This window comes from Equus przewalskii, chromosome 4 (genome assembly GCF_037783145.1).
Source record: "Equus przewalskii isolate Varuska chromosome 4, EquPr2, whole genome shotgun sequence".
NCBI classification, from domain to species: Eukaryota; Metazoa; Chordata; class Mammalia; order Perissodactyla; family Equidae; genus Equus; species Equus przewalskii.
The window spans coordinates 53809974-53835450 of NC_091834.1; the positions used below are offsets into that span (position 1 = coordinate 53809974).

The following is a 25477-nucleotide window of genomic DNA, read 5'->3' on the forward strand; positions in this document are numbered from 1 at the left end:
CCAAAGTTGTCATCTGCTGGACAGACAGATGAAGACGGGGCAGGTGCATGGCAGCATTTGCACTCTACTCGTTCATCTGACCCAGCAGTTTATAGACAGAGCTGATACATGGACTTATTAGTGGTGTTAGCCTTTCTAAGCCTCAGTGTCCTAGGTGAAAAGAATAGAGATATCTACTTTGCGTAACTCCTGTAAGAGTTAAATGAGACAATGAGAAGAGTTGAAGGTATATGAATAAATTTTGTAAACACTTAAAGCCTTATAAATATTAGTTGTTTTGTTATCATTATATTAGGAGAAACTGGGATTCTCACCTCATCAAGAAGTTCCCTTTTTCCCTTTGGAATATGCTACTTGGTCAGTTTTCAGAGGATTCTCATAGGCATTTGGTGTTAGGATTAGTCTGGCTTGGCTCATGGCATGTACTTCCAGCCTTCTCTTTTCTCTCAAGTAAAAAGCTTCTTTTCCGAAGAAGGGAGCCTCCTTCCTTTTTTTGTTTTTCAGCTCCATCTTGTAGTAGCATCCTGACTGACAACACATTAATGCTACTTAATGAAGCAATTACACGGAGGCTTTATCCACTTATGGAGGCAACTTTGGGTGTAAAGGGCTCTCTCTTTGCACTGGGTTTCCAAACTCTTTTTTCTTTCTGTAGACTCCTTCAAGGAATTCTGAAAAGAAGAATAGATTAGAAAGAAGATACGTATGAAATGATTTATTTTCCTCAGCCTAAACCTAGGTTAAAATTTATTGCTAAAGTGATGTCTGTATTGTAACTATCAAAAGAATAATTTGATGAAAAAAAAATTCTGTATAGTCATGCAACTACCTATTTGAACATAATACTATGAAGAAAATATCCTAAAATTTGTTTCTAAAAATTTAAGTCTCAAAATTTTTCACAGTATTTATGATACTTTTTAATGTGAGTTACCTGCTTTATTTCCCCTACTGGGTTAAATGGACCATTAGAAAAGGGGGAAGCTAGTGTTCTCTTTGATCCCCTGCACTCTGCTCTGCACACAGTAGGTGCACAAACAATTCAAACTATAGTCATGCATTGCTTAACGATGGGGATGCTTTCTGAGATTTATTGTTGGGTGATTTCGTCATTGTGTGAACAAACCTGCACAGTGTAGCGTACTACACACCTGGGCTACATGCTGCTAATCTATGGGATGGGGAGTTGTCTCCTTTAAAGGAGAGACAGAAAAAAAGAGAAACCATTCTTTGCAAAAATGAACTGACTTTACCAAAAATAAACAAGATTGTGGAAAGGAATTTATTCATTTGGTCATCAATAACCAATAACATTTATTGAGTACCTCCTACATATAAAACACTGTCTTGTTGTTGTCCTGTTGTAAGACAACTCCCACCGTCGTATATGCAGTCTGTCCTTGACCAAAGTGTCTTTGTGTGATGCATGACTATTGAATTCAGATACAAGACCTACAGCTGCACCTTCTGTAACTCCTTTTAGCTGCAGAAATTAACTCAGTTAACTCAAGCCTTCAGATGCTTCAAGTGGCTTGTATTAAGTAGAGGTAAGAAATTAAAGCCACGTATCCCTTGCTCATAGGAGGATGCTTATTCTAAAAGATAGCAATTTGCTTGTGTCTTTAAGAAAACTGTATCAAGTCAGATATAAGGCTTGTTCATAATACTAGGAGATAGAGTTTAGTTTATTTCCAAGATAACGTTGTAGTCAGGGACAGTGGGAATAGTGTGCTACTTTTCCTATGTTGTATCAAACTGCATCCCAGCTTGACTGTGGGAACTCTTCCAGCATTTTGTTTGCTGAAGCTCTGCAGCCAACGAGTGAATCCAACTCTTCCTGCTGCTACAGCCCCCTCTGCCTGCCCCCAGCAGGGCGGTCCCGCTCTCAAGCCTTGAGGCCAGCTCGTTTTTTATCTTGCTCATTTTGTTGTCTCCAGACAGTGTTTTATATGTAGGAGGTACTCAATAAACATTATTGGTTATTGATGACCAAATGAATAAATTCCTTTCCACAATCTTGTGTATTTTTGGTAAAGTCAGTTCATTTTTGCAAAGAATGGTGTCTCTTTTTTTCTGTCTCTCCTTTAAAGGAGACAACTCCCCACTTTGCAATGCTACTCTCCGCAGTCACAGCATAGGCAATTCCCTCTCAGGGTGGAGACGGCAATCTAAGTTCCTTGACACGACCAACAAGCTGATGGAGTTCCAGTGGACTGAATACATTCCATTAACCCATCCCAGAAAGAGAAGTCATCTCTTTGTAGTGTTGGCCTGTAGTGAAAGATGAAATGCCTGAGAAAGATACTGCATTTCAACATTGCTTGCGGGGTGACTTCTCCATGGGCAAATATATTTCTGTCATCCTGCCACGCTCTCTGATGTCTAAATTCGCTCTCACGTTGTTGGAATAGTATAGGGCAAAGCCCCTTTCCCTTGGAGCCAAAATGATGCAGTTAGTAAACCAGATGTTGAATACTGCAGTTGACAGAATTTTGAGAGGTAAATACCAGGCTTATTGAGTCAAATCGTATTTCTTGATGAGAGTCTTATTTGGCTTCTGAGAGTCCACAGAGGATTTGCATGTGTTCTCTTGGCTTTGCTTTCTTGTCATCTTGTCTGTCATGCTGAGTCTTTTCCTCTGCCACACTGGCAGTTTATTGCGTTGAACTCTGATTTTAAAGGTTTCCATCCCAATAACCGAGGGCCTGGACTTGATTGCCATGTTGACGGATGATGCTACGATTGCCACCTGGAATAACGAAGGACTGCCCAATGACAGAATGTCAACTGAAAACGCCACTATCCTAACACACTGTGAGCGCTGGCCCCTCATGATAGATCCCCAGCAACAGGGAATTAAGTGGATCAAGAATAAGTATGGAACTGACCTGAAAGTCACACATTTGGGCCAGAAAGGGTATGTGAAATCTAAAGGACTGGCTTTCTGTTTAGCTGCTGTGAAATGGATCTGATTTTTACAAAGTCCTGGCATTCATTAGACCTCTCTGCCACTTTGAAATATTACAGTTTGGTACGACTTGTTTATCTGCCTGCTCATGTTTCATAGAAAGCATCTCTGTTGAAAGGGCATTTATGTTGGGTGGCTCCTACTTACCTGAAGAAGAAATCAGATTGAAGCTTAGAACAAACACTGCATCTGAGGAAATTGAGGATAAAGATGTTAATTCCCTCAGGCCAAGAGTAGAGATATGGTGTATTATAATCCTTTGGAGTGTTTGACACAGAATTACCAAGTGCACCTATAAGTTTAATGATGTTTACAGTTATATTCCTTAATTTATATTTGCCTAAAATAAGATTTTAACATGGCTACAAGTCCCAACATTGGATGCCTGAAGATAATTTAACTTCTTAGTCAAGTTTTACGTGTCACTTTTGAGAACTGAATCTACTCCAAGATTTTTGTCATTGGGTCCTCATGACGATACCATCTAATACATAGGCAGCTGTCTTGTATGTAGTTGGTGTTCAGTTAACGTTGAATAAATCCTTTTAGACTTGCTGATCTTTCATTTGACCCCTCCATCCTCTTTTCATGTGGAAAATGAAATAAGGGATTTCTGCAGTTGTGCAGATAAATGTATTCCTTGCTTATCTGAATACTTTGAGAAAATTACTTTTGAAGGGGAGACACCATTTTTGGAGACTGGGAATGAAATCAAATGATAGTTCACCAGTTTACATGACTGAACCTAAAAGTTTAAAAAAGGAAAGTTTGAAAAAACCACAAGGCGTTTAATATAATTTGAATTTTTCCATCAAAAAAGGACCTCTTGAATGAATTTAAATTTGTGATATTTGAGTGAGTTACATTTATTTCAACCATGATTATTATCAAAAGTAACTAATTTACACATGAACTTATTCAAACTGGTGAATGTCACTTGGAAAAATATAATTGTGAAATTTATCTCAAAATCTGATCTTTAATTTCTATCAATCTGGTTGAAGAGGAATACTACTTTATAGTTTTCTCTAAGTTAGTTTGTCTTATTTAAAATGTCTACATTGAATATAATTTAATATAAATAATTTTGAACATTTTCCCTGTTCCCTGCTTATTTACATTTTCTTATCTCGATTCTGACTGAATTTTAAGGTTTTTGCATGCCATTGAAACAGCCTTAGTCTTTGGAGACGTCATCTTAATTGAAAACCTTGAGGAAACAATAGATCCCGTCCTTGATCCACTGCTTGGCAGGAACACGATTAAAAGAGGGAAGTAAGTATTCTTGAGTTTTAACTTATGTTTTGTGCTATAAGTTTGATTGTCAGCTTCTGTTTCTTAGCCTCATAATCGAGTGTAATCTATTGGAATTTTCTTGATGATATTTCTGAATGTCCATTCCAAGACCAAAGCAACCTCAGCATGATCCAGACTTTCAGACTATTTCATTGGTGGATTTAGATTCGTGTTACCCAATTCCTGACTTACAGACCAAAAAATGCATTGTCACAAATCTGAGAGTACTTGCTCCCTTATTAGTTTGCAGGAATGTTTCTCTAACTTCAATACTTTACAAAACGCCTTCGTATGTTTGCCTTAACTGCATAGCGCTTGTACTTTATTTACTTAATATTTTTCTTTAAATCACTTTTAAATCCACTTGCTATTTTTTTTAACTCAGCCTCATTCTGAGTAATAGCGTCTACAAAACCATGAGTTTACTGTGCTAGTTCTGTTTTTTCAAGTACACTTGAAATATATCTAACCATTAAATAAAAAGGGGTTCACTAGTGGACCCCTAAAATCATCCCCCATATGGGCAGTGGTGGACTACCAACAACTGGGAACACCCCTGGTAAGCACTATGTGACCTTCCAAATAACCGCCATTCCTCCTGGGACACCACGCTCTCCAGGACGTTCTCCCAGGGGCGTTGGAGCTCTTTCCAAGGAGTCATCATGTCACTTTTTATAAATGTGTAAAAGGTCGGATGCAGCAATTGTGTCTCTAACCAAGCCTGGTGGGCTCAGGGGAACTGTGGCATTCCAAAGGCTCTCTGGGCCTCTTCACTCAGGAAACCAGCACTCACTAGTCTTATTTCGTTGGATGGCCTTCTCTCTTTTTTTCTTTTCTTCTTTTTTTTTTTTTTGATGAGGAAGATTGGTTGTGCTAACATTTGTTGCCACTCTTCTTCTTTCTGCTTGAGGAAGATTGTCAGTGAGCTAACATCTATGCCCATCTTCCTCAATTTTATGTATGGGATGCCGCCACAGCATGGCTTGATGAGCAGTGTGTAGGTCCGTGCCCAGGATCTGAACCTCCAAACCACAGGCTGCCAATGCACAGCGCACAAACTTAATGACTATGCCACCAGGCCAGCCCCTGGCTTCTCTTTTTTTTGTTGTTTTTTCTTCACAGAGGTGTCATTTCAGAACTTTCCCAACATTCTCCTTCCTTGACACCCATGCTCTGCCTCAAAGGTACCTGTCTCCTTTTTGGTCACTGGATTATTCCTGTCAGTTGTAAGTGGAAATAGGCCTACTTAAGGGTGACTAGCTTCTACTTTTTAAATAGTCTCTAACCGATTAGTATAGTATTTATTATACAACTCACTAAGTAAATCCATTTACAGTGACTGACACCTTATAATTGTTTAATAAACCAAAATTTGCCCAGACATGCATTTAGAACAGTCTAATAAGACACTTGACAAGCTGCATCTCTAACATAAATATAGTTGTAGCTGTGTCTGATGTGTTAAAAATATAGAGTAAAATCTTGAATGGCACAAAAGTGAAATCCTTGTTATTAAGATTCTGACTCTAATATGAAGACCTAAAATTTTTTGTCAGTGAAATACATATTCTCTAGCTTTAACTTGGACATTCAGTAACACAATTTAGGTGTAAGAAATTTGATGACTCTCTATTATATATGAAAATATATATATATATTTTGATAATCTGGAATTTTCAGAGGCTGATAAATCTGAGTCATGATTTTTCCTCAGTATGGATATGTTAAGTATCAGAATCTCAGAGATCTTTTATTTTAGAAACAAATTGTTTTACATAGAACATTAAGTCTATCAAAAATATCCAGCTAGAACAATTTATTCCAAACTAATGGTATTTACTGAATATGTGTCCCAGTTAGGCCTTCTAGAACTGATCGTGTCATTCCAGCATTGTTTTTAAAGATCTAGAGAATTTTAAATGGTGTGTAAGAGTATAAGAAATGGTGTTGGCCACATGCAGTTATTCCCTTTACAGTCCCAGCTCCTAAGCTCTTGTGTGTGGGAACCATCACTTGGATGCGGGTAAATTAGAGATTTATATCTCCAGTTTTCTCCACATCCCTCTCCCATGCAGATGTTTTTGGAGTATCTTTACCCAGAGAATCTGAGTGCTAGCGGAGTCCTTACGTAGTCTATTAGTCATTGAATAAACCTTCTCTGAGTACTGCTACATACCAGGCACTGTCCTGGGGGCTGCAGATTCAAAGCTTGATAAGGTACAGACCTGCCATTAAGGCAGCTATGTGTCCTTTCAGGAAAGACAGGCCTATAAATGATAAAAGTAATACAGTGTCGTTAGTGTGATGATAGAAGACAGTCACGCCTCACTGAATGATGGGGATATGTTCTGCAAAATGCGCTGTTAGGTGATTTCTTCAGTGTGCAAACATCATAGAGTGTACTTGCACAAACCTAGATGGTATAGCCTACTATACACCTAGGCTATATGGTACTAATCTTATGGGACCACCATTGTATATGTGGTCCGTCAGTGACTGAAACCTCATTCACGACATATGACTGTACACATGGCAGGAAGTCATCAGTTCCAAAGTGCAGACTTGGAAAGGCTTTATGGAAATAGGACATTTGATTTATGTTTACATTTAATGAGAGTCTTGAAAGGTGAGTGGACATTTGTCAGGTAGACAAGTGAGAGGAGAATGCTGGACAGAAAGAACTAATACCAAATAGTGAAACACATGAAACAGCCCAACAGCTTTGGGGAACTGCAAATAGGATCCAAACCGTTGAATAGTCTTGTGTTTGGGAGGAAAAGACGGGGGTGTGGACTGGGAGAGATGAGACCAGAGAGATTGGCAGGACCCACAAAGTGGATGTCCGTGGGCACCCACAGATCACCTGTAGGTTGGCCTTTTCCTATAGATTGATAACTTTTTTTTTCCCCAAACACACTGAAGGGACCCATTCCTATCAGTAACTCTAGTTGACAACAGCAGTGGTTTTTGACCAAAGGACCGTGCCTTCCTGGAGTAGCAAATCTGAAGTCTCCATATTTTCACTTGAGAATCATGAACAGAAGTCAGTGGGGAAGCTAGTGAACTCTTAAGCATGCTGGGAGGGTTGTGATCAGATTTATATTTCTAAAAGGTCGTGCTGTTGGCAATGTGAAGTATTGATTGAAGGCACATGGACCCAGAGCCAGAGCCTAATTAGGAAACCTTGCCGTAATCCAGTTGAGACGTGATATGAGGCTAAACTAAGGCAGTGACAGTAGAGAAAGAGAGAAGAGGACAAATCAAAGAAATCTCAAGGAGTTAATATCATCTTATGGTCATTAATTGGGAATTATCGATAGGGAAGAAGGAAGGTTTAAGGGCGATTTCCAGTCTTCTGCCAGCTTAAATGATGGTGCGATTTATGGAGAGAGGTGATACAGGCGTAGGAGTAAGTGTAGGGAAAGAGGTAATGATTTCACTTATGTTGGACATTCCAAGGTTGAGGTGCTGCTTTGACATTCATTCCCAAAAGAGAAGTCTAAGAGGCAGCTGGGCATGTGAGTATGGAGCTTGGTGAGATCTTGACTGAACATGTAGATCGGGGAACATCTACATAGAGAGGTAGTTAAGCCATCATGGTGGATGTGACTGTCTAGGGAGATGCTATCTAGTCACTCCCCTGTTCCAGAACCCATTAAGAATTCACTCTTGTCTGTTATATTGGGTGAATTAAAGCTCTTCTTTGGAGCCTTCAGAATGCCTGACCTGTTGACACTTCTGCATTTCCTTTTACTACTCTCATCCTTCACTGCTTCACATAGATAACCCCCCTCCTGTGATGTGCTCTTTTACTTATCTTTTCTTTCTACAGATCTCAAATTTGCTCAATTCAGAATTTAACTGCTATTTAACCAATTAAATGGGAATTTTAATTTTCCACATTTAATACCTCCCACGCATAGTGCATTCTATACTGTTGCTGTGTCATTTTGTCTTTATATGTCCCTCTTACAATATGCTTAAATTCTTTTATATATCCTTACTAGATTACAAGTTCTCTATGGATAAGAACTATATACTACATGCCTTTAAAAAAATAGTTAACCAAAATAAAAACATAGACTTTTGTTTCTGGCACTATGGCAGATTCGATGTGTAAATACTAAAAAACAACTAAATAGGTTAGTTAAAATATTAAAAACATCTCTTGAAATGTATCACTTGCTTGACCAAAAAAAGTGCGACCAAAACACAGGAATCAGATAAGGCACAGCAAAGCTCAGTGTCCTTGCTGAGGGTACCTGCTAAAACCTGATGACCTTGGTTTCTGTTTTGATGGATGCACAGAGCTTGGACCAAGCCTAGCGCCTGTTCAGGTGTGAAGTCTGCTAAGAGATTCCTGGATAATGCTAGAGCCTCAAGGGGCCATCCCTTCTACTTAAGGGTAAATTTGTTAAACATTAAACACACAAAACCCAGCGCTGCAGAAAGGAAACTTTTCTTTCTTTACCTTGGCCCTGGGAAGCGGCCCCTGAGAATTCCTAACCAGAAGCCAGCCCTCTTATGAATGTTCAAGACGATTTTTTATTACTTATATGCCCTAAAAAACCTCAAAGCAATAACTTATTTTAAAGTGTTCTTGGGTTAGTCATACCCCAATGCACTTGGCAGAAGCAAACAAAAATCCTGTTTGGAATAATATACATAAGTCCAGACTTTAGAGGGTTGTGAAAGATATAACTCCAAGGTATACGAATTCAGAGGCAAACATCACAGAACACACAAGGAAACAAGGCACCATGAGCGAAAGCCAATAGAAACATCAAATAATAAAATTGTTCTCATTGCTCTTTATAGTTCTTTTACTTTTAATAAGGATATGTTTATTAGCCTTCCACAAATTGCCTATTGTTAACTTTTGCTAATTTTTTCCCATTAGGTTTCTCATCACTTCCTTTAATTCCTCAATTCTTTTTGCTTCTACTCATTGTACTCTGTCTTATTTTCTAACAGGATTTTGAATTCGTTCATTCTCTAAGCATGAATATTTCCATCATTTCCATAGGATTTGGCGTGGGAACGAAAGTAAATACAGTGCTCAACCCATTGTCTTGAACTAGCTACCTGTGCATTTTCAAGAGAGACTTTTAAGACTAAGAGATGGGGCTTATACACTAGCGTATTGTTGTTAGAAACCAGTATTGAGGTAGAAGTAAGATGAAACTTGGTTCAAATTTTAGTCTGCTACCCTCTAGTTTGGTGATTTGGGATAAGTCGTTTAGCCTGTTTTTCGTGTTTACGTTTTCTTATCTGGTGAAGAAAAAAAACATGAACAAAGAGCATAGCACATACAGGTCTTCCCATATAGGCTCCTGAAGTAAGACATTGTCTTTTGGACATAGAGAGTGTGAACAAACCGTGAATGGAGCCACAAACCATATCAGCAAAATGGAGGGGTGGAGGGGCCAGCCCATGGCATAGTGGTTAAGTTCATGTGCTCCGTTTCAGCAGCCCAGGGTTCGTAGTTTTGGATCCAGGGCGCAGACCTACACACCGCTCATCAAGCCATGCTGTGACAGTGTCTCACGTACAAAATAGAGGAAGATTGGCACAGATGTTAGCTCAGGGCCAAACTTCCTCAAGCAAAAAGAGGAAGATTGGCAACAGATATTAGCTCAGGGCCAATCTTCCTCGCCAAAAAAAAAAAAAAGGAGGAGGAGTGGAGAGGGAAGGAATTAGTCATATCTTTTGATGTTTTAAGTTGCCTCCTCAGAGCAGTAGAGGGTTTTGATTATTTAAATTTTATTATTTAATACTGATACATATAAAGTACATAATATATGAAAGTTATAAAGCATAATAATAATTTAGACATGTATCTACCATTCAAATTGTGAACCAAAAGATTGTCAGTATTCTTTAAGACACCTTTGTGCTCCTCTCATTTCACATTCTGCCTCCTCTCCAAAGGTAGTGAATATTCTAAATTTCGTTATCACTTCATTACTTTATTTAAAATAATTTCATCACATGTATGCATTTTCTACAATATATTGTTTATTTTTGATTTGGGGCTTTACAAAAATGCATCATAGTTTATATAGTTTAAAGGGACTTGAATTTTTACTCAATATTATGTTTCTAAGACTTATCTATAGTCTTGCTTTTAGCTCTAATTCTTTTCACTTAGCTCTAATCTCATTTTCATCACTGTAATATTCAATGTTGTGGCTATTCCTCAGTTTACTTGATGTTCTTATTGAAGGACATTTAGGTTATTTTTAGATTTTTGACTATTGTAGGGCATGCTGCTGTGAATATTAATGTACTGAATATTCATACACACATGTACAGGTGCACATAGCAAGAGGGTCTTCAGAGTTTTTATTCTGGAGTAGAATAGTTGGGTTGTAAATTATGTGCACAGTAAGCTTTAAAATATTATGCCAAATTGTTTCCTAATGTGTTTGTACAAATTTACATGCTCACCAGTAGAGTATGAGTGTGGAGTCTTTCAGAGGACTGAGTTGGGGACTTTCATTCTTCTGCTATTTTTTATAATATAAAAGATTTCTGTATTTAATACTACTAGCCACCTCTTCCTATGAGGAAGTATTTGTTTCTCCTTTTTTTTTTCCACCTCTTTGAATGGAAAACATTGAGGACACTCAAAATTTTCAAAGTAGTTTTGTTTATAAAAGCTTTAAAAATACTTTGAAATAAAGGTTATTTTAGCAATTGTGTTGTTTTCAGCTAACAAGATGTTTACACAAAGCAAATGCTTTCTTGTTGCTTCATGTAAGTCTTTTAAAAAGAGAAACTTTTAAAACTATTTCATATATATGCAAACTAGAAGGTGATATGAACAATAATAATAGATTGGTAGAAACAGGAATTATTTTTCTTGCTTTTAATGCAATAAATTAAAACTGGGAGAAGACAATGGAAAAGAAAATGAATGGGAAAATGTTGATATGGTTTTGTTTGATAATAAGAAGTACCCCTTGCAATGTTAAAACAAGATCAGAAAAATTTTGACTTTTCCTTGATCACATCCCAAATTAATCTGCTTGTTTGTAAATTTTCTAATAGGTCTTCCTGTTCTGATCTTCAACAGTGAACTTGAGTTCTTCTATCCCCTTCTAGCTTTACTTTTCTGTGTTCCTCTACATGATTACCTGTGGGCTTACACATACGTTTCCCTTTGTTTGTAAAGACAAACACTTTGAGACTCCTGAGAGAGTCACATTTCTCAGAAAGTTTACAGCTATTAATAGTGTTTTTGTTTATTTTAGTTTTGTTTGTTTTGGGGGCCTCTTTTTAAACCAATATTAGTTTACTCTTCCTAATAAAGAATGTCTGAGAAGGTGCTTGTGATAGATATAGCATAGTCCAAAAGTTGAAGTTCATTAATAACTGGAATGTTGTGGAGTATGAAGTAATGAATACTAATTACTTCTTTCGTGTCTGACAGCTCCCTGTGGACCAATACATCAGCCCAGACTTTAATTTGGTTCTAGTAATGGTTTCATCAATAGCACATTAAATCTGTGTTTGAGAAGATATACAGTTGAACCTGACCCACATAGTAGATACCTCCGTCATAAAATGGCCACAGGCTGACAACAGCTGGGCAATTACAAATAATTAAATCCACCAAACTCCAGACAATCCTAATTTTAAGGAAAATATATCTCATAGTGTCAATCGACAGAAAACATATCTGGGAAGATTTATCAACATGTACTTTTTCCAAAGCAAATTTACTGGCTTACACATTAGAGAGGTTGCTGATCTGTGGAGCATCTTTATAAAATTGTATCTCTTTACTCTTTCAAATCCCCCCAATTTTTATAGAAGTAATTTTTGAACTTTAATCTTAGGTGGAATAACCTTACTGCAAGGTGTATTTCAGTTTGTTTCTGAGCATATGAGTATTTTTTTAAAAGACATTTTATACTTTATTCTATATTTATTTTCATATAATTATTCTTTTAGTAATAATCTTTAAGTAGCATTCCCTAGAAAGAAACATGAAACTAATAGAAATACTGGCTATGTGATATGTTTCTATTTTTGTAGAAATAATAAAATGAAAGGGAGATAGTATTTTTCAGATACTTATTTTATAATGACTGGGTTTCCTGAAAGTTGCACTAAAGTTAATGAGAGGAATTGTTTTAATTAGCAAGTTTATTAAAGATTATTATGTAGCTTGTCTTTGGAGTCGATGCCATGGTTGTATTATAGGTGACAGTAGGTCTATTCGAATGAGGTCTCAGGTGGGGTTTAAGATGGGACCGTGTTAAATGAAATCCCACACTCTCATAGAATGTGCTCTCTTGAGCTGGAAGCTTATAGTTTTTAAATAAACTCTGGAGTTATATGGTTCTCTTATTATGTCCCGTGGGTAAGAAGATTTTAATTTTCAAGTTAATTCTTGCCCTCATATAAACAAATTCAACATTCTAGTCTCTCCCAATTTCTAAATTCAAAATAAAATGTAATTTAGGGAAGACTTCCATCAATTTTTTTTATTCCTAAATTCAATCAAGATTTTTTTCTTAAGTGTAATATTCAGGGTGTACAGCTCGTGCATACACACTCACAGTCATCTTGCTAGTATTGTTTTTGTTGTTATTAGTGCCCTCGAGTAGATTCTGACTCCGAACGACCCTGTGTAGAGCAGAGCAAACCCTGCCCAGTCTTTCTGTGCCATCCTCTCACCTTCTGGCGCTGCATCAGACAATGCTCTGCTGCTGTTCATAAGGTTTTCATGGCCCATTTTTTCAGATGTGGGTGGCCAGGTGCTTCTTCCTAGTTTGTCTAGTCTCGAAGCTCTGCTGAAACCTGTCCACCATGGGTGACCCTGCTGGTATTTGAAAATAGCAGTGGCATAGCTTTCAGCATCACAGCAACACACAGCTGCCACAGTATGACAAGTGACTGATGGGTGGTGTGGTTCCCTGAAGCTGGGCCACAGCAGTGAGAGCGCCAAATCTTTTAAAAGACAAACAAATGAAACTGAAACTCCTTTATTTTTCATGCTACATTATAATATTAAATATGGATGTATTGAAATATATATAATATGTATGTTTTATATATGTATCAAAAGGGAAATAATCTGCTATGATTTTCTGTTTTAGTTCCCTTTTTCTTCTGTTCAATGGTATCTGGCCTTTTGCAACATTAACCTTTTCTTTTTTAGTTCTAGTTGAAGTTTGCTTTTATCTTAGAAGGAGGTGTTGGTTATCTTAACTGTCTGAAGCAGCAAGACAATTAACTCATTTTTATTCAGGTCTTACTTTCCTTCCTTTTCTTGAAAAGTCTTGCCAGCTGTGCAGCTTTCAGCCAAAACCTTTCTTGAGGAACCAGGTTTGACCACGTGGCGCGGCCCTGCCTGCGGAGGTTGCTAAGTAACCACCCCCCCTCCCCACCACCCCTCCCCTCCCCCCTCCCCTCCTCTCCCCTCCCCCCCTCCCCTCCCCCCCCCCACGCCGCCTCTCCCCTCCCCCCTCCCCCTCCCCTCCCCCAGCCGCTAGACCTGATCTTTGCGCTGCGCTCAGCCAGAGCTGTTGGCGCTCACAAGTCTAATCTGGAAGCTTTTAATTTTAAACAGCAGGACATGCAATAAGGCTTTTAGAGGTCCATTGAAAAGTTTTTTTCCTTCTCCTGAGTGTGTTTTTCCCCCAACGAGTGGGACTATGTTATTTACTTGTATTGGCACCCACCTGCTATCTCTTTACGCTGACGAAAGGGCTCTGATGCGACCAGGAGAGTGATTCCTCTGATTCAGAGAACCTGTTAGCGATCTGAATTGTGCATCTTAGAGTGAGACCCTTCAATATAATAATACAATATCTTGGGAAATCTCTCTGCAAACAGCGTTCTGAGGAAGGCTTTGCAAGTCTTTTTTCAAAGTCCTCCTGCAGCCGTGCCTGGAAAGGACTCCGATCCGCCACGGCAGCGAGTCCTTATTCTAAACTGAATATGCTAGTTTGCCATGTTTGGTTTTAAATGGCAATAAAAAGCAATGATGGTGTTTGTTCAGGTTCTCGAAGTATCTGATCACTAGAGGAATTCATTTAGGTTTTTATGATCCAAGACTGATGGCATTTTCAACGGTAACTACACTAAATCTTGAGAACAGTTCCAACAAAAGTCCTTAGTTTCCAGACATGTATCTTAGAAATAAGAGCTCCGGATTATGATCTCCAGCTTCAGACTCTCGTCCTGGTGATACTAAGACAATGCTGCCTCTCTCAGCTCACAGAGATTCTGACTTTCAGGTAAATGCGAAAATTGAGAGGACTGTTTCCCCTTGTCTATCACAGAAATGCTCTGAACACTAGCCAAGAAATCATTTTCAAATGTTTTTAATATAATTTGCATATCAATTCTCCACAACAATAATAACCTTGAAGAAATTAGAAATCTTTTTATTCCAGGATATCTTTTAGCTGGATTTGGAAAAAACGTTGAAAGAATTTTGAAATTCTCAATGTACCAGGTTTTTATGCAAACCTGATGTATGGAAAACTGAATTTATAGTTAATTTGTAGATGATTGTCTTTATTATACAATAATTCGTTCAGCTAGCTAGTGAGCATTTTGACATACTTGAAATGTATTTTCTTTTTCCTGAAAGTCAGAAGATAGAAAACTTTTATGTACATTGAGTGATTTATTTTTAAAATTGTAAAGTTAATTCATTTTTGAAAATATCTACCAGAAATTATAGCTCTTTGATTAGGACTAGGCACCTCGATAGTCAGTGCTATTCTCCTCCATAAACCTGACAGAATTTCTAACCAAAGATCAGCAGAGCGTGTTGTCTGGGCTGAGTCAGTCATCTGTCTCAGTATCCTCTTGTGATCCATGGTCAGACGGGTCGACAGAGGCTGGGCTTACAAGCTGTCACCATCGAATTAGCCTGCAATGTGGTGCAGGGAAATGAACTTTATACTAGGAGTCTGGAGACCCAGGTTCTAGTCCCAGCTCTGCCACTGAGCTATGTGACCTTGGACAAGTCATAAACTCTTTGGGTCCGTAAAAAGGAAGCAGGTGAATAACATCTAGGGGCCCTTTTGCTCTAAAATTACAACTCTGCCAGGTGATACAATGTTTTTGACTCACCCTATGTTCTATCCAATTAAACTGTGGTGTTTGTACTGGGAAAAATCATTTTATTTCCCTTCTGAGTTCATATAATTAGTCTCTCACCTCCAAACCAGCAATTCTTAGCCAGTGAGCAGAGGGGGCAGGAGGAGCTCACTCCCTTGGAGGAACGGATGAAAACCCTCTGCGAGCAGCTACACCCCAGAGTGAGAGATTCCTGCCCGCCTTGATTCTCCCTGTGAGGCAATGTCAGGGGCCAGTCTTCTGTTCCCGGGGGGGGGGGGGGGGGGGGGGGGGGGGGGGGAGGGCCGGGGGGGATGGGGCTGGAAAATGCGTTAATACTACTGCTTTAAGAATGTAGCCACACTTCCGAGTTTTATGTTGCTCTTGACACCTGCTGTTGCTTCTCACTCGAGTTTAAGTTCGAGAGCTCCTAGCTGCATCCTGTGTTCTGGAGTCATAACCTCTGGATTCGTGTCTTTCACAGAAACAACCAAGTGATTGTTTGCTTTTCCCACCCCTCTGGTTAACTCCGTTGTCTTTTGGATCCTTCAAATCATGAGAGAGCACTAGTAGTCTGTTTAATTTTCCCAGGTAGGAGATTAGCCCCAAATTAACCTAGCAGCAATGATAAAACGCATGGAGTCATTATGCAGCTTTTGCCTTTCATAGATCATAAACACCCCAATTGAGGATAATTTACTCTCCCTGGGAAATCGCAATCTGTAAAATGATGTTTCTGAGGAAAATGTAAAACCCAGTTTTATAGGCAGACATCCTTCTCTTTTCCTCCAGTTAACTCCGACCCCTCACAGAGAAAATCAGAACTGTCCTTCAAGCAAATAGATTTCTGGTTCTCAAACTGGGGTGTGTGGAGGCCTCAGGTATACGTAGGTGTGCAAGGGAGATTTCGAGCCACATGGTCATCTGTGAGCCATCTTATGGAGCAATGCTGTAACTCAGATACTTGGTTAAATGAATAACCAGTTAAAAGCTTCTGTCACCTGCACCCAGAAGCAATATTGTCAGAACCTCATGCTTCGTGTTGACCAGTCTCACTCTTTTTTTTCTTGAAAACCTAGAGAGGGGAGCACAGTTGTGGGTAATAGCTGACTGGAAAAATTGTAGCTTGGTGGCGTTGGGAAATCCAGAGGGACTTGCTGCTATTCCTCTGAGAGGAGATTACACGAATACCGCTAACTGGTGGGATCCTCTAGCATGGCGATAGGCAAGCTGCCTGTCTTGATGCAGCCAGTGAGCAAAGAATGGTTTTAGAGGATTGTCAACAACAAAGAAGGTATATGGCAGAGAAGTAGATGTGTGCGGCCTGCAAAGCCTGAAATATTTACTCTCTGGCCCTTTACAGAAACAGTTCTCCAACTCCTGCTGTCAAGAGGTTACTCCCTAAGGCCTAAACACCCATGACTTTCAAAAATAAGTTAGTCATCTTGCTGGGGGCTTGTTTTGATTCTCATGTGTGTGCATGCCCATGCGCACACACACGCCCACACACACACTCTGCAAAATTAATTTGCTTCTTACTGAAGTTTCTAAGACTGCCACAGTGAGCTGTCTTATTAGACAACAATAATGAAAATTCTAGCCTTGGTCTATTCAGGGTTCTTCATTTAAATTTTAAATTAATCTTTTTTTTTTTAAAGATTGGCACCTAGGCTAACAACTGTTGCCAATGTTTTGTTTTGTTTTTTTCCTGCTTTATCTCCCCAAAGCCCCCCTGTACACAGTTGTATATCTTAGTTGCAGGTCCTTCTAGTTGTGGGATGTGGGACGCTGCCTCAATGTGGCCTGACGAGTGGTGCCATGTCCGCGCCCAGGATCCGAACCCTGGGCTGCCACAGCAGAGCTTGCAAACTTAACCACTCGGCCACGGAGCCGGCCCCTAAATTAAATTTTTTTAAAGTGTAAAAATGTTTAAATTTTCTTTTCATCTAGAGATATGGGTTAGTGGTTAAAACAGGAAGTTTATAAAGCATGAACTCAAACCCAGTAAAAAATCATGAGCAAATGAGGGGAAAATTCAATGTGAAATCATGGAAGGTTGTGACAGACCTAGCATTTCTCTGAGACCCTGCACAAGGGAGGAATGAATTCAAACCAAGATGGAGCAGTAATCAGAAAACGGCAAGATGTACAAAGAGATTTATTTAAAGTATGGGTTTTATTATTGTGGAGGTGTAAAGGAGTATAAACTTTGGTATCTCTAATGTGTGAGAACGCCAGGCAGTAATTACATGAAAGCTTCACTCTTAAAATTTCCTTTAAAAGACAATCACGTCAATCTTGAAGTCCAGGCCAACAGTCATACAGTGAATGGTGCTAGCAAAGGAAGATTTTCTCAAAGCTACTTGTCAATTTTGGAAACGTTTGGAAAGGGAAACTCAAGTAATGGGAAAAATTCTGACGATCTTCCCAAGGAAAATATGGTTGAATATGTCTTCAGTGAAAAAGAAGCAGGTTAACTAAGAAAGGTGACCTTATCCTATAAGACCATCCTATGCCTCACTTTATTAGGCTCAAAAGTCAAGCATGAACCTCTGAGAAGCTATGTTAGCACAGTTACTTACCTTATAGATTGATAAAAGCTCAAATGTTACTGATTGATCTCTTGATAGAATGTAGTTCTTTTTCCTTTTTTGGTAACACCTTTATTGATGTGTAATTAACATACCATACAAGTTAATCTTTTAAAGTGAACAATTCAATGATTTTTAGTATATTCACAGCATTGGGCAGCCATTACCACAATCAGTTTTAGAGTTAAAATTCCTAGGCAACCACTAACTTTCTGTCTCTCTAGATTTGCGCATTCTAGACATTTCCTATAAATACAGTATTGGTCTTCTGTGACTGGCTTCTTTCACTTGGCATAATGTTTTCGAGGTTCATCCATGTTGTAGCATGTGTCAATACTTCTTTCCTTTTTGTGGCCAAATAATATTGCATTGTTTGGATATACCAGTTTGTTTACCTATCCATGAAATTGCAGACATTTGGATTGTTTCCACCTTTTGGCTATTATGAATAATGCTGCCATGAACATCTGTGTACAAATTCTATGTGGACTTATGTCTTCTGTTTTGTGGGGGAGGGTATGCACTTAGGAGTAGAATTACTGGGTTAAATGATAAACCTATGTTTAAGATTGTGAGAAACTGCCAAACTGTTTTCCAAAGTGGTTACACCATTTTACATTCCCACCAGCAGTGTATGAGAGTTCTAATTTCTCTATATTTACAACGCTTGTTTTTGTCTGTGTTTTTTCATTATAGCCATCTGTTGAGTATCAAGTGGGACCTCACCGTGACTTTGATTTGCATTTCCCTGATGACTAATGATATTGCACATTGGGTGCTTATTGGCCATTTGTTTTTCTTCAAGAGGAGAAATGTTTATTCAGATCCTTGACCTATCCTTAATTGGGTAGATCTTTGATCTTTCCATGGCTGTCACTTTGTAGACTCTTAATATGTATTTATTTATTGAACTGAATACATAAAAGAATGAATTAATATGTAAAATATTATAGCCATAATGCCTATTATGAGATCATAAATAGTAACGTTTGTGAGAGTAGAGACCATGCTTGTCTTGGTAATGGTTATATGCCCAGTGCCTAGAAGACACTCTGACAGCCGGGCACTGTGTAGGTGTTCAATAACCACTTGTTGAGCAAATGAATGTTTGGTTCCAGCATGTTTCACAATAAAAACAAATAACTGAACATATTATCAATAAGGTACATTGTTATTTTAATGAGTATTACATCAACTGGAAAATATGTGAATAGATGGTGTCCTTTCCATGAGCTATAAAACAAGCGTTGAGGACCACTGTGCTCATTGGAGACACTAGCAGGCACTGCCTGGTTCACCTATAACAATTGGCCTGTGGTTCATTCATCTCTTGTTCTAAGTGTTTCTCTTTAACAGTGATGTGAATACTCTTTTCTAAATTTTTTTTTTAAAGGGACGTATGTATTATACAGATATATACTGGCTTAGAAGAGAGTTGCTACCAGAATTCTTCTTTTTCCTCCTGGAAAAAAAATAAAACAGTAGAATGTTCTGACATAGTAAACCAAACCAAAACTTGATAACTTGAATGAATTCACCATTCACCTTAATAAAGAATGTCTCCAAGAGTAGCTTATTTGGCAGATCTTTTTCAAGCTTAAACATTTAATCAAAAACTGTGAAAGTTTTTGTTGCAAATATAAAATCACTACAATAGAGGTGCCAGACTGGTGGCTTAATGGTTAAGTTTGCCGGCTCCACTTCATCAGCCCAGGATTCACAGGCTTGGCTCCCAGGCGTGGACCTAGTACCACTCATCAAGCCAAGCTGCGGCAGCCTCCCACATAAAATAGAGGAAGATTGGCACAGATGTTAGCTCAGCGACAATCTTCCTCAAGAAAAAAGAGAAAGATTGACAACAGATGCTAGCTCAGGGCCAGTCTTCACACACACATACACACACAAAATCACTACAATGGGAACAAAATTTAACAGTTGGTTGAAGACAGTACGCTATGAATCTTAGCTGTAATGATTAAAGCTTTAGTAATTAAGAGTGATTTAGTGATTAAAGCTTTAGCAGTTTAAGAAAACTATGACTTTTCTTATAATCTTCACACACTAAAATTGTTTCATAAAAATTTCCGTAGTCAAATGGAGTGGCCAGTGGATCAGAGGCCCTATCTTAAGCCATATGACACAAGAGACTTAATCTCAGAGCAAGATGCAATTATGAAAGATCCACCAACAGCAACCTAAAATATTGCCACATTACATCATTCTGGATATCTCTCCCCAAGTTTAAAAAAAATTGTTGCAAATATTGTGACATTTTCAGAAAAAGGAATGTCTGAACTTGTTATACAATGTCTTTCTTTTCAATTCATCTAATTTTCCAAAATTGATAAATTTAGTGAAATAACATCTCACCTTAAGTCAGTGGGATAAGTGGTATTTTTTTTTTCTTATGGCTATTTACTGTCTTCAAATTAAAAATAATATGGGCTTTGGATAACATTCTACCATCATTGTGATGATACTTCTGTAATTAAAATGCTTTATACACTGAATGAGGAAGAATCCAGAATTTTCATGAATATTTAAGATAAAGTAGGAGACTGAGAAGACGTTCTCTTTACTTCTGCCATGCTCCCAGGCTGCTTATGTGAATTTTCACTCCTCCACAGTTTGGGCCATTTTGACAGTTGAGTTTGAGAAGTTCCAGTATTCATGGTTTTTGTCTGAAGCATGAATTTAAAAAAACTCTCCCTTCGTTAGATCCTCATAGCAGGTTCCTGGCAGGAAAAAGACCACAAAGTAGGCTGGGATTTTTGAATAGAATTAACATAGTATTTACAGAAAGAATTTTCAGAGGGAAGGTTAAAGGGAACCCAGTAGAGGTGTTGAGCGACTAAGGATTTGCACCATTACCACCTCTAAGCCCAAAGGTGTTACTAGGTCCTGTGAGCGGAGCTGTGGAAGCCGACCTTCCCAAAGCTGGAATGTGGTCACAGCAGGACACAGCCTCCACCAGACCTTGGCGCTGAGTCAGGGAAGATCCTTCTCGACCTCTCTCTGCTCCTGTACTGCAGTCTCTTGCCAGTGCATCCATTGCCCAAGCCCATCCACAACTCAGAGGGCAACAGAGCTCAGGTGATAAAATCATTAGAAGTTAGACCGCAGCATCTGAGGAAGAGAAAAATCAGGCCTTCCCCTCAAGGAGAGATTGCATTTGTTCAGATCTTTGCTTGCAATTACAGAAACCACTTCCATCTAGCTAAAGCAAAATGGAGAACATGTTACAAGGCTACAGGATCATGGCAACTGAGGTGAAAATGCAGCCTGGCTTCAAGCAAGATGGGACGTGGAAGCTATAAAATCCAGAGCATGCTCCCTGTGCATTACTCTTCCATCTGAATATTGAGTTAATTATTCTTCCTTGGGGAATCAGAGATGTCTTTCTCTGCTGCTCGGTTCACCAGAGGACAGAGTGACTTCACCACAAGTTTATAGGTTCCAGCTCCAACTCTCCCTTCTCTCTGTCCCAACCCCAAACCCCAGGAAAGGGTACTCTGATTGGAACAGCTTGAATGAAGTGCCCAGTCCTGGTCCCCATGGCCCAGGGGAGCAGGAAGACAAAACAGAAGCATGGTTGCTGAGAGCCAACCCCTGTGCAAGATGGAGCCAGGAAAAATACTGTCCATGCATCCCACACAGAAGGCTCCTTAAACTTTGCTTTTGAGCCAATGGCAAAAATATTGGAAAGTAGTTTCAAGTCTATATGTATTTTTAATATATATATATAAATCTTAAATATACACTTAATATATACACAGATACATACAAAACATACTCATTTTATCCTTAAAGAATAGCAATGTTAAAGGCTAATCACAGAAAGTATAATAATAGGAGCTAACATTTGTTATTATAGGTCCTTTATATGCTTTATGGTATTTAATTGTTACAGTGACACTATGGGTAAGCTGAAAAATCCTGAATCACCTGTTCTTAACCTAGATACATTATCAGAACACAGGAATGGAATGACACCTTAATGTCACTTATGGTTCATGGGAATCTCCTGAATGTCTGTGTAATGCCCTCTTTAGGTATATCAGGATTGGAGATAAAGAATGTGAATTTAACAAGAACTTTCGCCTTATTCTTCACACAAAACTGGCAAATCCTCACTATAAGCCAGAATTGCAAGCTCAGACAACCCTCCTGAATTTCACAGTCACAGAAGATGGTTTAGAAGCCCAGCTGCTGGCAGAGGTGGTCAGTATCGAAAGGCCAGATTTGGAGAAACTTAAGGTAAAAATTATGAAATCGTTCACCAACACTTATTCAGTACCTGCTTTGCATAAATTATAGTACTAGACACAGGAGTATAAGATAGGATTTCTGCCCTACAGGATCTTGCAATCTAATTGAGAAAAATGAGGATATGTGTGAACAGTTAAACAATTCAAGGGTACTCCTGATAAAGGAGGTAGTCAGGGTTGTGCCACAGGTAGGAGGTGAGCGAGCTCTAGGTCTTGTTTGATGCAGGTGATTAGGACAAGCAAAGAGGCATATCAGCCATGGAAAATGAAGGAGAGAAGCATGTACGTGCCCTGGTAGGTTGGATGATATTAAACCAATGCAGCCAAGGCAAAAGATCAAAAAAGAGGAGTAATAAAGTAAGGTTGGAAAAATTAAGAGGCTTGTAGCTGGCTATGACCAGTATTTAAAGGAAAATTTATGGCTTTAATCACATTGATTAAGAGCAAATTCTGAAAATAATTAAATTGTGTTGTTGCAGAAAACAAGAAAACAACAAGGGAAGCCTAAGAATGTAGGCAGAAGGCAGTGGCAGAGTTGAGTAATTGAAAGAGACTGTAGGACCTGCAAAGCCAAAAATATTTACTATCTGGCCGTTTATGGGAAAAGTTGGCCACTCCTGATATAAATCAATAGTTCTCAAATGGTGGCTCCTGAAACAGCAGCATCAGCTGGGAACTTCTTTAAATACAAATTCTCAGGCCACATCAACATTTACTCCTATGTTTTCTTCTAAGATTTTTATAGTTTTACCTTTTACATTTAGCTCTATGATCCATTTTGAGTTTATTTTTCTATATACTGTGAGGTAGGGGTCCACATTCTTTCTTTGCCTGTGGATATCCAGTTGTCCAGCAGCATTTGTTGAAAAGATTATTCTTTCTCCCTGGAATTGCCTTTGCTCCTTGTCAAAGATCAATTGACCATACTTCTGTGGATCTCTTTCCTCAATACCATACTTTCTTCGTTAGTGTAGCTTCATAGTAAGTCTTTAAGTTGGGTAGTGCCAGTCCTCTGACTTTGTTCTTCTTCCATACTCTGTTGGCTCTTTTGAATCCATGCTTTTCCATGTAAAGTCTACAATCAGTTTGTCAATATCCATAAAATAATGTGCTGGGATTTTGATTGATATTGTGTTGAATCCCAGAAAGGAAGACATAGTGTCTTAACGATATTAAATTCTCCTGTCATGAGTATGGAATATCTCTCAAGTTTTTACATCTTTGGTTTCTTTCATGAGAATATGGTAGAGTTCTTCTTACAGATCCTCAACGTAGTAAAATTTCTTAGATTTATACCTAAGTATTTCAATTTTGGGTGCTAATGTAAATAGTATTATGTTTTAAATTTTAAATTCCATTTGTTCATTACCAGTATGTAGAAAAGCAATTGACTTTTGTATATTAACCTTGTATCTTGCAGCCTTGTTATGATGTCTTATTAGTTAGGAGTCTTTATGTTGATTCTTTGGGAATTTCTACAAAGACAAGCATGTCATGTGAACAAAAACTGTTTCTTTCTTCCTTCCCATTCTGCATAGCTTTTATTTCTTTTTCTTGTCTTATTGCATTAATTAGGTCTTTCTGTACAATGTTGAATAGAAGTTTTGAAAGAAGGTATTTTTACCTTATTTATGATCTTGGAGGGAAGGCATTTGGTTTCTCACTGTTAAGTATAATATTAGCTATAGGTTTCATTTTTAGCTGTTATTTATCAAGTTGAAGAAGTTCTCCTCTGTTTCTAGTTTGCTGAGAGTCTTTATCATGAATGAGTGTTAGATTTTGTCAAATGTTTTTTCTGCATCTATTGGTATATCATGATTTTCAGCTTTAGCTTGTTGATGTAGTGGATTATATTACTTGACTTTTGAATGTTGAACCAGTCTTGTATTCCTGGAGTAAATCCTACTTTAGATTTGATCTGGGAATATTTTTTTGAGGATTTTTACATGTATGTTCATGAGAGGTATTGATCTATAGTTTTCCTTTCTTGTAATAGCTTTATCTGGTTTTGATATTAGGGTAATGCTGGCCTCATAAAAAGAGTTAGGAAATATTCCCTTTGCTTCTATTTTCCGGAAGAAATTGTATAGAATTGATATCATTTCTTCCTTAAATCTTTGGTAGAATTCATCAGTGAAACCATCTGGGCCGAGTGCTTTCTTTTTTGGAAGATTATTAATTGTCAATCCAATTTTTTTAATATATACAGGCCTGTTAAGATGATCTATTTTTCCTTGTGTGGGTTTTTAGTAGATGGGTCTTCCAAGGAATTGGTTTACTTCGTCTAAGTTAAAAAATTTGTGGGCATAGAATTGTTCATAACATTCTTTTATTATCCTTTAATGTCCATGGAATCAGTAGTGATGGCTTCTCTTCTATTTCTGACATTAGTGATTTGTGCCTTCTTTTTTTTCCTGCTTAGCCTGGCTAGCAGGCTATACATCTTACTGATATTTGTAAAGAATCAACTTTTGGTTTGTTGATTTTTCTCCATTGGTTTTCTGTGTTAAATTTCATTGATTTCTGCTCTAATTTTTATTGTTTATTTTCATCTGCTTGCTTTAGGTTTATATTGCTCTTCTTTCACTAGTTTCTTAAAGTGAAAGCTTAGATCATTAATTTTAGATCTTTCTACTATATGTATTCTCTGCTATAAATTTTCCTCCTTCTTGCATCTCACACATTTTGATAAGTTGTATTTTCATTTTTATTTATTTCAAAATATTTTTAATTTCTCTTGAGACTTCTTTGACTCATGTGTTATTTAGAAGTGTGTTGTTTAATTTCCAAACATCTTGGAATGTTTCCAGCTATCTTTCTGTTATTGATTCCTTGTTTAATTTCATTGTGGTCTGAGCGCATACTTTGTATTTCTGTTCTTTTAAACTTTTTCAGGTGTGTTTTATGGCCCAGAATTTGGTCTATCTTTGAATGTTCTATGTGAGCTTGAAAAAAATGTGTATTCTGCTATTATTGGATGAGGTCTTCTGTACATGTCAGTTACATCCAGTTGATTGATGGTGCTGTTTGGTTCAAATATATTGCTAACTGATTTTCTGCCTGCTAGGTCTGTTAATTATGGATTATATGAGTTTTGAATTCTCCAACAATAATAGTGGATTTGTCTACTTCTTGCAGTTCTATCAGTTTCTGCCTGCTCTGTTGTTAGACACATACACTTTAAGATTACGTTTTCTTGGAGAATTGTCCTCTTTATCATTATGTAATGCCCCCGTTTGCTCCTGATAATTCTCCTTGTTCTGTCTACT

General features: G+C 38.1%; 1 protein-coding gene across 3 annotated transcripts in view; it reads left to right on the forward strand.

Moving 5' to 3' along the window:
* Positions 1-25477, forward strand: part of DNAH11 (dynein axonemal heavy chain 11) — a 295301-nt gene that overhangs the window by 224120 nt on the left and 45704 nt on the right. For all 3 annotated transcript variants that reach the window (XM_070615891.1, XM_070615892.1, XM_070615893.1), the window contains exons 64-66: positions 2682-2917; positions 4121-4243; positions 21993-22197. In XM_070615891.1, the coding sequence (XP_070471992.1) occupies positions 2682-2917; positions 4121-4243; positions 21993-22197 (564 nt within the window). The remainder of the gene's footprint in view (positions 1-2681; positions 2918-4120; positions 4244-21992; positions 22198-25477) is intronic.